At 44.6% G+C, this 12,693-nt stretch overlaps 1 protein-coding gene across 2 annotated transcripts in view; it reads right to left on the reverse strand.

Annotated features, from left to right (window-relative positions):
* LOC139424416 (syntaxin-10-like) overlaps window positions 1–10,396 on the reverse strand; it is an 18,754-nt gene extending 8,358 nt beyond the window's left edge. Inside the window, exons 1-7 of one of the 2 annotated variants that reach the window (XR_011635936.1) lie at window positions 10,299–10,373; window positions 6,944–7,019; window positions 6,041–6,134; window positions 2,816–2,910; window positions 1,431–1,493; window positions 1,183–1,284; window positions 913–1,019 (exon numbers count right to left, since the gene is read on the reverse strand). Coding sequence is in view for 1 of the 2 variants with exons in the window: in XM_071176202.1 (XP_071032303.1) it covers window positions 913–1,019; window positions 1,183–1,284; window positions 1,431–1,493; window positions 2,816–2,910; window positions 6,041–6,134; window positions 6,944–7,019; window positions 10,299–10,333 (572 nt within the window). In the remaining variant the exon portion in view is untranslated. Of the gene's footprint in view, window positions 1–912; window positions 1,020–1,182; window positions 1,285–1,430; window positions 1,494–2,815; window positions 2,911–6,040; window positions 6,135–6,943; window positions 7,020–10,298 lie in introns of both variants that reach the window. The other variant, XM_071176202.1, reaches the window with a different exon arrangement.
* Window positions 10,397–12,693: the final 2,297 nt, after the last annotated feature.

Consider the following 12,693-nt stretch of genomic DNA (forward strand, 5'->3'; position numbering starts at 1 on the left):
ACTGGAATATACAGGAGAATCCCTCAAACAATGAACACGTAAATTACACACTCCCTGAACCCTTGAACCACACACGTCTCAGCATGGGAAGTATACTGTGAGATTACATGACAACAATGGAATTCACATGTAAACGTTCAGTACACAGAGGCTCCTTGAACCACACACGTCTCAGCATGGGAAGTATACTGTGAGATTACATGACAACAATGGAATTCACATGTAAACGTTCAGTACACACAGAGGCTCCTTGAACCCTTTAAAACCACACGTCTCAGCATGGGAAGTATACTGTGAGATTACATGACAACAATGGGATTCACATGTAAACGTTCAGTACACACAGAGGCTCCTTGAACCCTTTAAAACCACGCACATGAGCAAGGCGATTATCTCTCAACAACAACTGCTGTCCGTGGGGCCGATGACGCCGATTAAAGGCTTTCTGATTCAGAGGGGTTAAATGTGGAAGACACATTTCAGTTGAATGTATTCAGTTGTACAACTGACTAGGTATGTCCTTTCTTTACACACACACACATATGAGGCGGCTATTTAAGTCAGGATAACCAGTGGAAGAGGGAGGGAGGTGTGGTCCCTTAAGGGCTGCAGGTGGAGAGGTTCCAACCCTATTTAAGTCAGGATAACCAGTGGAAGATGGAGGGAGGTGTGGTCCCTTAAGGGCAGCAGGTGGAGAGGTTCCAACCCTATTTAAGTCAGGATAACCAGTGGAAGAGGGAGGGAGGTGTGGTCCCTTAAGGGCAGCAGGTGGAGAGGTTCCAATCCCTGTTCCCTTCCCATTACTCCCATTGACCCTCAACACCAAGTGTGTGTGTGTGTGTGTGTGTGTGTGTGTGTGTGTGTGTGTGTGTGTGTGTGTGTGTGTGTGTGTGTGTGTGTGTGTGTACTCACACAGCCTGCTGGTCTAGTTCATCTCCGATGCGTCCTGACATGTCTTTCAGTACTCTGATGCTTCCGGTCACCAGCTCCAACTGCTCATCCTGGTCCTGCATGATCAACTGTGGAGAACACCATCATCATCATCATCATCCTCCTCCTCCTAACCCCAACCGTAGCTTCATGTTCACACCGCAGCTCAGCCCTAAACCATCATCTTGTTCCTTAAATATCAAGGAGACACAGAAACCTTCACGCTAATCCTCTTCCCTCCCTCCATCCTACCTGCTGCTGTTCCTGTTGATCCTGGATGTATCTGGAGTTGGTTGACACCAGGTGAGACTCCAGACCATCAGACCTGTCCTGCCCAGACGCACCCATCAGAGCCTGAGATAGACAGAGACCAGCTGATGTTATAATGTGTGAGACAGAGGAGATGCCTGCATAAGTCAATGTGTATCAACATACAGGTGTGTGTGTATAGAGAGGAGAGAGAAGAGAGAGAGAGAAAGTGTGTAGACAGGCAAACCAACCTGTCTGTTCTTCTTCTCTGCCTGGGCCACAACAGAGGGACTGGAGAGTTGATCCTTCATCTCCTACACACAACACACAGTGTTAGCTACAGTAGCTACAACAACACACAGTGTTAGCTACAGTAGCTACAACAACACACAGTGTTAGCTACAACAACACACAGTGTTAGCTACAGTAGCTACAACAACACATCGTGTTAGCTACAGTAGCTACAACACACAGTGTTAGCTACAGCAGCTACAACACACAGTGTTAGCTACAGCAGCTACAACAACACAGTGTTAGCTACAGCAGCTACAACAACACAGTGTTAGCTACAGCAGCTACAACAACACAGTGTTAGCTACAGCAGCTACAACAACACAGTGTTAGCTACAGCAGCTACAACAACACAGTGTTAGCTACAGTAGCTACAACAACACACAGTGTTAGCTACAGTAGCTACAACAACACACAGTGTTAGCTACAGTAGCTACAACAACACACAGTGTTAGCTACAACAACACACAGTGTTAGCTACAGTAGCTACAACAACACACAGTGTTAGCTACAACAACACACAGTGTTAGCTACAACAACACACAGTGTTAGCTACAACAACACACAGTGTTAGCTACAACAACACACAGTGTTAGCTACAACAACACACAGTGTTAGCTACAACAACACACAGTGTTAGCTACAGTAGCTACAACACACAGTGTTAGCTACAGCAGCTACAACACACAGTGTTAGCTACAGTAGCTACAACAACACACAGTGTTAGCTACAGCAGCTACAACAACACACAGTGTTAGCTACAGCAGCTACAACAACACACAGTGTTAGCTACAGCAGCTACAACAACACACAGTGTTAGCTACAGCAGCTACAACAACACACAGTGTTAGCTACAGCAGCTACAACAACACACAGTGTTAGCTACAGCAGCTACAACAACACACAGTGTTAGCTACAGCAGCTACAACAACACACAGTGTTAGCTACAGCAGCTACAACAACACACAGTGTTAGCTACAGCAGCTACAACAACAGACTACACACCGTAGATTAAATCCAATCAAATGTAGCTGCAGAAATCCCCTTTTCCATTATAGAGGTAGGTTAAGGGGGATACCTAGTCAGTTGTACAACTGAATGTGTCTTCAGCGTTTAACCCAACCCCCCTGAATCAGAGAAGTGCGGGGGGCTGCCTTAATCGACATCCACGTCTTCGGCACACAGGGAACAGTGGGTTTACTGCCTTGCTCAGGGGCAGAACGACTCATTTTTTTCCTTGTCAGCTCAGGGATTCAATCCAGCAACCTTTGGGTTACTGGCCCAACACTCTAACCACTAGGCTACCTGCCGGTGACAGACAGGTAGTGATATTACACTGTGTTACCTGTACGGCCTGCCGTGTTCGCTCCACAAAGTCTCGCCTCTCCTGCAGCTCATTCTCCCCCAGACGGAACTTCCCCGGGTTGGACTCAACGATACCTGGGAGAGGGTCAAGGCTCAACACACACAGATCTTAGGGTTCTCCTCAGGAACTGTTAGGAATGGGGTTCTGCCGAGTACGGCAGGGTGGGAGGCCCGGAGGGGGGCAGTGCCCCCCCTTTGGACTCAAGAATATCTTTGAACATCTGTAACTGCACACACAGGCCTACGCTCTACACACACACACACACACACACACACACGGTACAGTAGAGTTCAGTACAATAGAGTACAATACAGTAGAGTACAATACAGTACAATACAGTAGAGTTCAGTACAATACAGTAGAGTTCAGTACAGTACAATACAGTAGAGTTCAGTACAATACAGTAGAGTTCAGTACAGTACAATACAGTAGAGTTCAGTACAATACAATACAGTAGAGTTCAGTACAGTACAATACAGTAGAGTTCAGTACAATACAATACAGTAGAGTTCAGTACAATACAATACAGTAGAGTTCAGTACAATACAATACAGTAGAGTTCAGTACAATACAATACAGTAGAGTTCAGTACAGTACAATACAGTAGAGTTCAGTACAATACAGTAGAGTTCAGTACAGTACAATAAAGTAGAGTTCAGTACAGTACAATACAGTAGAGTTCAGTACAGTACAATACAGTAGAGTTCAGTACAGTACAATACAGTAGAGTTCAGTACAATACAGTAGAGTTCAGTACAGTACAATACAGTAGAGTTCAGTGCAGTACAATACAGTACACTAGAATACAGTACAGTAAAGTAGAGTTCAGTACAGTAGAGTACAGTAAAGTACAATGCAGTAGAGTTCAGTACAGTATAGTACAGTTCAGTACAGTAGAGTACAATACAGTACAGTAGAGTTCAGTAAATTAGAGTTCAGTAAATTAGAGTTCAGTAAAGTAGAGTTCTGTAAAGTAGAGTTCTGTAAAGTAGAGTTGAGTTCAGTCCAGTACAGTAGAGTTCAGTACAGTACAGTACAGTACAGTAAAGTAGAGATCAGTACAGTAGAGTTCACTAAAGTAGAGTTCAGTTCAGTGCAGTAGAGTTGAGTAGAGTAGAGTTCGGTAGAGTACAGTACAGTACAGTAGAATACAGTACAGTTCAGTACAGTAGAATACAGTACAGTAGAGTTCAGTACAGTACAATACAGTAGAGTTCAGTACAGTACAATACAGCACAGTGCAGTAGAATACAGTACAGTTCAGTACAGTAGAGTTCAGTACAGTAGAGTACAGCAAAGTACAATGCCGTAGAGTTTAGTACAGTATAGTAGAGTTCAGTTCAGTACAGTACAATACAGTAGAGTACAATACAGTACAGTACAATACAGTACAGTACAGTAGAGTGCACTACAGTAGAGTGCACTACAGTAGAGTACTCTACTTTTCATTACTGTACTCCACTATTATTTTGTACTGACTGTACAATCCAAACATAATTCTTTAATAGGTTCAGATTTGTTCCAGTCCGCCTGTGGACGTTGAAATGAAGGTCAGGCTGGACTGACCAAATGTCAACTACTCTTCAACGTCCATATACGTCCGGTGTCGGTTGGTGCTCAGTGGAAGAGGATACTGGTTACAGTAAATGGAAAGAGAAGAGGCTCATGGGTAGGTGTTGGTAAGAGCTGGGAGAGGTGACATTAACTGGAGAGGGAGGAAGAGAGAGGGGGAAGGGTTCTCCAGAATCAGACTGTTTTAACACTCTTGGTTTGACCACCAGACAACAGAAAGACAAAGAAACAGCTATGAGTTGAACATAACAGCCAGTGGAAGAGAGGACAGTAACAGGAGACACTATGAGCTGAACATAACAGTCAGTGGAAGAGAGGACAGTAGCAGGAGACACTATGAGCTGAACATAACAGTCAGTGGAAGAGAGGACAGTAACAGGAGACACTATGAGCTGAACATAACAGCCAGTGGAAGAGAGGACAGTAACAGGAGACACTATGAGCTGAACATAACAGTCAGTGGAAGAGAGGACAGTAACAGGAGACACTATGAGCTGAACATAACAGTCAGTGGAAGAGAGGACAGTAACAGGAGACACTATGAGCTGAACATAACAGTCAGTGGAAAGGAGGACAGTAACAGGAGACACTATGAGCTGAACATAACAGCCAGTGGAAGAGAGGACAATAACAGGAGACACTATGAGCTGAACATAACAGTATGTCAGTGGAAGAGAGGACAGTAACAGGAGACACTATGAGCTAAACATAACAGTCAGTGGAAAGGAGGACAGTAACAGGAGACACTATGAGCTGAACATAACAGTCAGTAGAAGAGTGGACAGTAACAGGAGACACTATGAGTTGAACATAACAGTCAGTGGAAGAGAGGACAGTAACAGGAGACACTATGAGCTAAACAACAGTCAGTGGAAAGGAGGACAGTAACAGGAGACACTATGAGCTGAACATAACAGTCAGTAGAAGAGTGGACAGTAACAGGAGACACTATGAGCTAAACATAACAGTATGTCATTGTAAATAAGAATTTGTTCTTAACCGACTTGCCTAGTTAAATAAAAGTTACATTTTTAAAAATGGTCACTTTACCCCTACCTACATGATTAAATTACCTCAACTAACCTGTACCCAACACACATTGACTCGGTACCGGTACCCCCTGTATACAGCCTCATTATTGTTATTTTATTGTGTTAATTTTTATTAAATGTTTTTGTTTAGTTAGTAAATATTTTCTTAACCAACAATGCAGTTTAAGAAATGGAGTTAAGGGCTTGTAGTAAGCATTTCACGGTACGGTCTACACCTGTTGTACTCAGCACATGTGACAAATAACATTCGATGTGATCTTATGAACTTGACGTTGGTGCTCATTGGTCCATTTACCTGGAAGTGCCCTCATATAGCATACTCTGTCACACATTCCAAGCTGTTGTTTTACATGCTGTGGCTGCACACATTCCAGTAGAAATGCAGTTAAGAGGCGTGTGTGTCCAGTGTGTGTGTGTGGACCCGAGTGCCCTCCTCCAGAAGCTCCTCCCAGCGTTTGTAAAGACTCCTGGTCCATTTACATGGAAGTGCCCTCATATAGCATACTCTGTCATCTTTCATTCTTTCCCTCGTTCTCTCTGTGTGTGTAAGCGTTATGTTTATAAAGACAGAAAAAGATACTGATGGTTTCACTCAGGTCCTCCAGGTCCCAGTCTATGGCTCTGAGACAGTTCCTCAGTTCATTGGTGCTCCAGTCCAGCTCATCTTTGCTCACCTGCACAACAAACAAAAACACATTTAGGCATGTCAAACATGAGACCGAACACAGTGAAAAGTCAATGTTCACCTGTACATTATAGATAGAGCACAGTTACAGATAACAGTAACAGTACATATCAGGTAGGTAGGGACTGAACAGGCTACACTAGTAAGTCAGAGATTGATGATGACAAGCTGCTGTTATACACGCTATGGTCGCACACATTTCAAGCTGTTGTTATACACGCTGTGGCTGCACACATTCCAAGGTGTTGTTATACACGCTGTGGTCGCACACATTCCAAGGTGTTGTTATACACGCTGTGGTCGCACACATTCTAAGCTGTTGTTATACACGATGTGGTCGCACAAATTGCAAGGTGTTGTTATACACGCTGTGGTCGCACACATTCTAAGCTGTTGTTATACATGCTGTGGTCGCACACATTCCAAGCTGTTGTTATACATGCTGTGGCTGCACACATTCTAAGCTGTTGTTATACATGCTGTGGTCGCACACATTCCAAGCTGTTGTTATACACGCTGTTGTCGCACACATTCCAAGCTGTTGTTATACATGCTGTGGCTGCACACATTCCAAGCTGTTGTTATACATGCTGTGGTCGCACACATTCCAAGCTGTTGTTTTACACGCTGTGGTCGCACACATTCCAAGCTGTTGTTATACATGCTGTGGCTGCACACATTCTAAGCTGTTGTTATACATGCTGTGGTCGCACACATTCTAAGCTGTTGTTATACATGCTGTGGCTGCACACATTCCAGTAGAAATGCAGTTAAGAGGCGTGTGTGTCCAGTGTGTACCTGAGTGCCCTCCTCCAGAAGCTCCTCCCAGCGTTCGTAAAGGCTCCTGGCACGAGACAACGCCTTCTGGACCTCCCTGAGACAACACACACGGGTTAGATCAGGCTTTATCACAACCGGACATGATTGGGAGTCCCATAGTGTGGCGCACAAGTGGCTCAGCGTCATCCGGGTTTGGCCGGTGTAGGCCGTCATTGTAAAAAATAATTTGTTCTTAACTGACTTGCCTAGTTAAATAAAAGGTTAAATAAATACATATAAAAAGATCAGGGCTCTCCAACCCTGTTCCTGAAGAGCTACCCTACTGTAGGTTTTCACTCCAACCCTGTTCCTGGAGAGCTACCCTCCTGTAGGTTTCCACTCCAACCCTGTTCCGGAAGAGCTACCCTACTGTAGGTTTTCACTCTAACCCTGTTCCTGGAGAGCTACCCTCCTGTAGTTTTTCACTCCAACCCTGTTCCTGGAGAGCTACCCTCCTGTAGGTTTTCACTCCAACCCTGTTCCTGGAGAGCTACCCTCCTGTATGTTTTCAGTCCAACCCTGTTCCTGGAGAGCTAACCTCCTGTAGATTTTCACTCTAACCCTGTTCCTGAAGAGCTACCCTACTGTAGGTTTTCACTCTAACCCTGTTCCTGGAGAGCTACCCTCCAGTAGGTTTTCATTCCAACCCTGTTCCTGGAGAGCTACCCTCCTGTAGATTTTCACTCTAACCCTGTTCCTGGAGAGCTACCCTCCTGTAGGTTTTCACTCCAACCCTGTTCCTGGAGAGCTACCCTCCTGTAGGTTTTCACTCCAACCCTGTTCCTGGAGAGCTACCCCCCTGTAGGTTTTCACTCCAACCCTGTTCCTGGAGAGCTACCCTCCTGTATGTTTTCACTCCAACCCTGTTCCTGGAGAGCTACCCTCGTGTAGGTTTTCACTCCAACCCTGTGCCTGGAGAGCTAACCTCCTGTAGGTTTTCACTCCAACCATGTGCCTGGAGAGCTACCCTTGTGTAGGTTTTCACTCCAACCCTGTTCCTGGAGAGCTACCCTCCTGTATGTTTTCACTCCAACCCTGTTCCTGGAGAGCTACCCTCCTGTATGTTTTCACTTGAATCCCAGTTGTAACTAACCTGATTCATCTTATAAACCAGCTAATTATTATAATGAGGTGTGCTAGATTAGGCTTGGAATGATCATTTACAGGATGGTAGCTCTACAGGAACAGAGTTGGAGAGCCCTGGGTTAGACACACATCATAAAAATACACATCACACACTTAACAATACCTTTAATGCATTTCCCTGACACACACTTTAAACAAGTCCTTGTTAAAGAGACAGTGAAAAATGCTAGGTTATATTTAACGATGTTAGCTACAACAATGTAGCAACCGCTCCCTGTCCGAGTCTTTTATACCGACATGTTTTAAGCAGACCACCATAGTCTCTGTGCCCAAGAGCACTAAGGTAACCTGCCTAAATGACTACCGACCCGTAGCACTCACGCCTGTAGTCATGAAGTGCTTTGAAAGGCAGGTCATGGCTCACATCAACACCATTATCCCAGAAACCCTAGAACCACTACAATTTGCATACCGCCCTAACAGATCCACAGATGATGCAATCTCTACTGCACTCCACACTGCCCTTTCCCACCTGGACAAAAGGAACACCTATGTGAGAATGCTGTTCATTGACTACAGCTCAGCGTTCAACACCATAGTGCCCTCAAAGCTCATCAATAAGCTAAGGACCCTGGGACTAAACACCTCCCTCTGCAACTGAATCCTGGACTTCCTGACGGGCCGGCCGCAGGTGGTATGGGTAGGTAACAACAAATCCGCCACGCTGATCCTCAACACGGGGGCATCTCAGGGGTGCGTGCTCAGTCCCCTCCTCCTCCTCCTCCTACTCACTGTTCACTCATGACTGCACAGCCAGGCAGACGCCAACACCATCATTAAGTTTGCCGATGACACAACAGTGGTAGGCCTGATCACCGACAACGATGAGACCTGGCCGTGTGGCGACAGGACAACAGACTCTCCCTCAACGTGATCAAGACAAAGGAGATCATTGTGGACTACAGGAAAAAGAGGACCGAGCACGCCCCCATTCTCATCGATGGGGCTGTAGTGGAGCAGGTTGAGAGCTTCAATTCCTTGGTGTCCACATCACCAACAAACTAACATGGTCTTAGCACACCAAGACAGTAGTGAATAGGGAACAACGAAACCTATTCCCCCTCAGGAGACTGAAAAGACTTGGCATGGGTCCTCAGATACTCAAAAGGTTCCACAGCTGCACCATCACTGCCTGGTATAGCAACTGCTCCGCCTCCGACCGCAAGGCACTACAGAGGGTAGTGCCTATGGCCCAGTACATCACTGGGGCCAAGCTTCCTACCATCTAGGACCTCTACACCAGGCGGTGTCAGAGGAAGACCCTAAAAATTGTCAGACTCCAGCCACTCTAGTCATAGACTGTTCTCTCTGCTACCGCACGGTAAGCAGTATCGGAGCGCCAAGTCTAGGTCCAAGAGGCTTCTAAACAGCTTCTACCCCCAAGCCATAAGACTCCTGAATATCTAGTCAAATGGCTACCCAGCCTATTTGCATCGTTGATGTTATTTTACTGCTGTTCTATAATTACTTGTTACTTTTATTTCTTACTCTTACTGGTATTTTTTAAACTGCATTGTTGGTTAGGGGCTGATAAGTAAGCATTTCACTGTAAGGTCTACCTACACCTGTTGTATTCGGCGCATGTGACTAATACAATTTGATTTGATACTGCAATGTATCTACACACTGATCCCACGTTTAGCTATGTGTTTGATGATACAAATGTCGCAAGCTGGCGAAGCTGCATGCCCTCTACTCCAGGCACAACACAACAATCTCCCTCTATCTCACACACAAATACACGTGCCATCAAAGCTTCTAATAAGGCATGTAACGTTAGCCTACATTTCTAGGTAACGCGGAGATGTAACGCCCTATCTTGACCCAAACAAATCTGTGTGAACACTCCACACATCCCTGTCAATTTCACAACACTCCGTCAACGGCCCCGTTGCAATAGACCCAAACTCGCCACCCAACTTTCAAGGAATCATTTTTGACACGAAGACTAGATTTCAACGACACGCCAACGCGAAGTCGCTACCTTAATGTCAACATAAACCCGCACGTTGATTGCGAATCTAGCCTGTAGCATTAGCTAGCAAATTAGCTTGCCACAGACAGGTTGATAACTTCTAAACCCCACGTTATCAAACGAAACTACCCCAAACGTCATACACATCCAACTTGTCCTGTAAGTAAACGGTGGAGAAGTTGGTTGACAGTTTATTTAGAAACCCTTCCTTACCCCTTGACTACGAAGAACGGATCTTCCAGCGACATATTGGACACTTCAACGCCAGACCTGACGCATGCGCGCTGGGGGCCCGAAGCAGGACGCCAGCACAATGCACAATGCCTCTACGGAGCTCCGCTGTCATGTGGCCATGGACTGTACTGTCATTTGGTACTGTGTCAAAGCTAGACAGTCAGAATGGTACATATCTGCTTTTGTAATGATATAACAGAGATGTAAATGCATATTATATATTCATTCAGAATAGAATAGAACAGCAGGTCTTCTTGGTTAAGTGCTCTTAAATCCAGGCGTCCCCTGAATAAGGGATGCATGCCCTTTACAGTTGCAGGTGATCCAAAAAGGGTAGCACAGTACTGTAGTATTTATACACAGCAATATTAAATGTATAATCACAAGATCAGAGAAACATGAGCTTGTCATTCATGCATGCCCTGCTCTATGCTAGTCCACCTCTTCATATAGAATTAACAATTGCTTTGTGAGGAAACGCATTCTTTTAGGAATAGTGGTATTTAAAAAAAATAATAATCACCTTTATTTAACCAGGTAGGCAAGTTGAGAACAAGTTCTCATTTACAATTGTGACCTGGCCAAGATAAAGCAAAGCAGTTCGACACATACAACAACACAGAGTTACACATGGAGTAAAACAAACATACAGTCAATAATACAGTAGAAAAATAAGTCTATATAAAATGTGAGCAAATGAAGTGAGATAAGGGAGGTAAAGGCAAAAAAAGGCCATGGTGGCAAAGTAAATACAATATAGCAAGTAAAACACTGGAATGGTAGATTTGCAGTGGAAGAATGTGCAAAGTAGAGAATATAAATAATGGGATGCAAAGGAGCAAAATAAATACAGTAGGGGGAGTGGTAGATGTTTGGGCTAAATTATAGATGGGCTATGTACAGGTGCATTAATCTGTGAGTTGCTCTGACAACTGGTGCTTAAAGCTAGTGAGGGAGATAAGTGTTTCCAGTTTCAGAGATTTTTGTAGTTCGTTCCAGTCATTGGCAGCAGAGAACTTGAAGGAGAGGCAGCCAAAGGAAGATTTGGTTTTGGGGGTGAGCAGAGAGATATACTGTACCTGCTGGAGCGCGTGCTACAGGTGGGTGCTGCTATGGTGACCAGCGAGCTGAGATAAGGCGGGGCTTTACCTAGCAGAGACTTGTAGATAACCTGGAGCCAGTGGGTTTGGCGACGAGTATGAAGCGAGGGCCAGCCAATGAGAGCGTACAGGTCGCAGTGGTGGGTAGTATATGGGGCTTTGGTGACAAAACGGATGGCACTGTGATCGACTGCATCCAATTTGCTGAGTAAAGTGTTGGAGGCTATTTTGTAAATGACATCGCCGAAGTCAAGGATCGGTAGGATGGTCAGTTTTACAAGGGTATGTTTGGCAGCATGAGTGAAAGATGCTTTGTTGCGAAATAGGAAGCCAATTCTAGATTTAACTTTGGATTGGAGATGTTTGATGCGAGTCATATTCTAAGTCAGAACCGTCCAGAGTAGTGATGTTGGACGGGCGGGCAGGTGCAGGCAGCGATCGGTTGAAGAGCATGCATTTAGTTTTACTTGTATTTAAGAGCAATTGGAGGCCACGGAAGGAGAGTTGTATGGCATTGAAGCTCATCTGGAGGGTTGTTAACACAGTGTCCAAAGAAGGGCCAGAAGTATACAGAATGGTTTTGTCTGCGTAGGAGTGGATCAGAGACTCACCAGCAGCAAGAGCGACATCCTTGATGTATACAGAGAAGAGATTTGGTCCAATAATTGAACCCTGTGGTATCCTAACACTAACATACTTTTATTTCATTTAAAGGCCCAGTGCGGTCAAAAACGTGATTTTACTGTGTTTTATATATATTTTTGCAATATGTGGTTGTAGTAATACTGTGAAAATTGTGATTATTCCCTTTTAGAGTAAGAGCTGTTTGAAAAGACTGCCTGAAATGTCAGCCTGTTTAGGTGGGATGGAGTTATGGCCTACCTGGTGACATCACCATGCGGTAAATTAGTTAATAGACCAATAACAAACAGTTCCAAAACTCTCTGCCAATAACAGCTACTTTTCAGTTCCCCCTTCCCCACTCAAACCACTCCCAGTCCGAGTAAAATTATTGCTTGAGAAATTGATAGTTGCTAAAAAGCTATTTTTGTTTGTTTTTGACCATTTTAATTGAAAATATACCCAGAGATGATTTGATATTGAGATAAAAATGGCTGCATTGGACCTTTAATGAAATTAAAGTAAATTGCATTGCTGACAAGAGGGACATTGTGTAAGAATTGGCCAATGAGAGACTTGTCTATGAAAGAGCCAAGTTCTCTGACTGAGCCAAAATGAGTTGAGTCCAACACCACTTCTCCCACATGAAATCG

Source organism: Oncorhynchus clarkii, chromosome 13 (genome assembly GCF_045791955.1).
Source record: "Oncorhynchus clarkii lewisi isolate Uvic-CL-2024 chromosome 13, UVic_Ocla_1.0, whole genome shotgun sequence".
NCBI classification, from domain to species: Eukaryota; Metazoa; Chordata; class Actinopteri; order Salmoniformes; family Salmonidae; genus Oncorhynchus; species Oncorhynchus clarkii.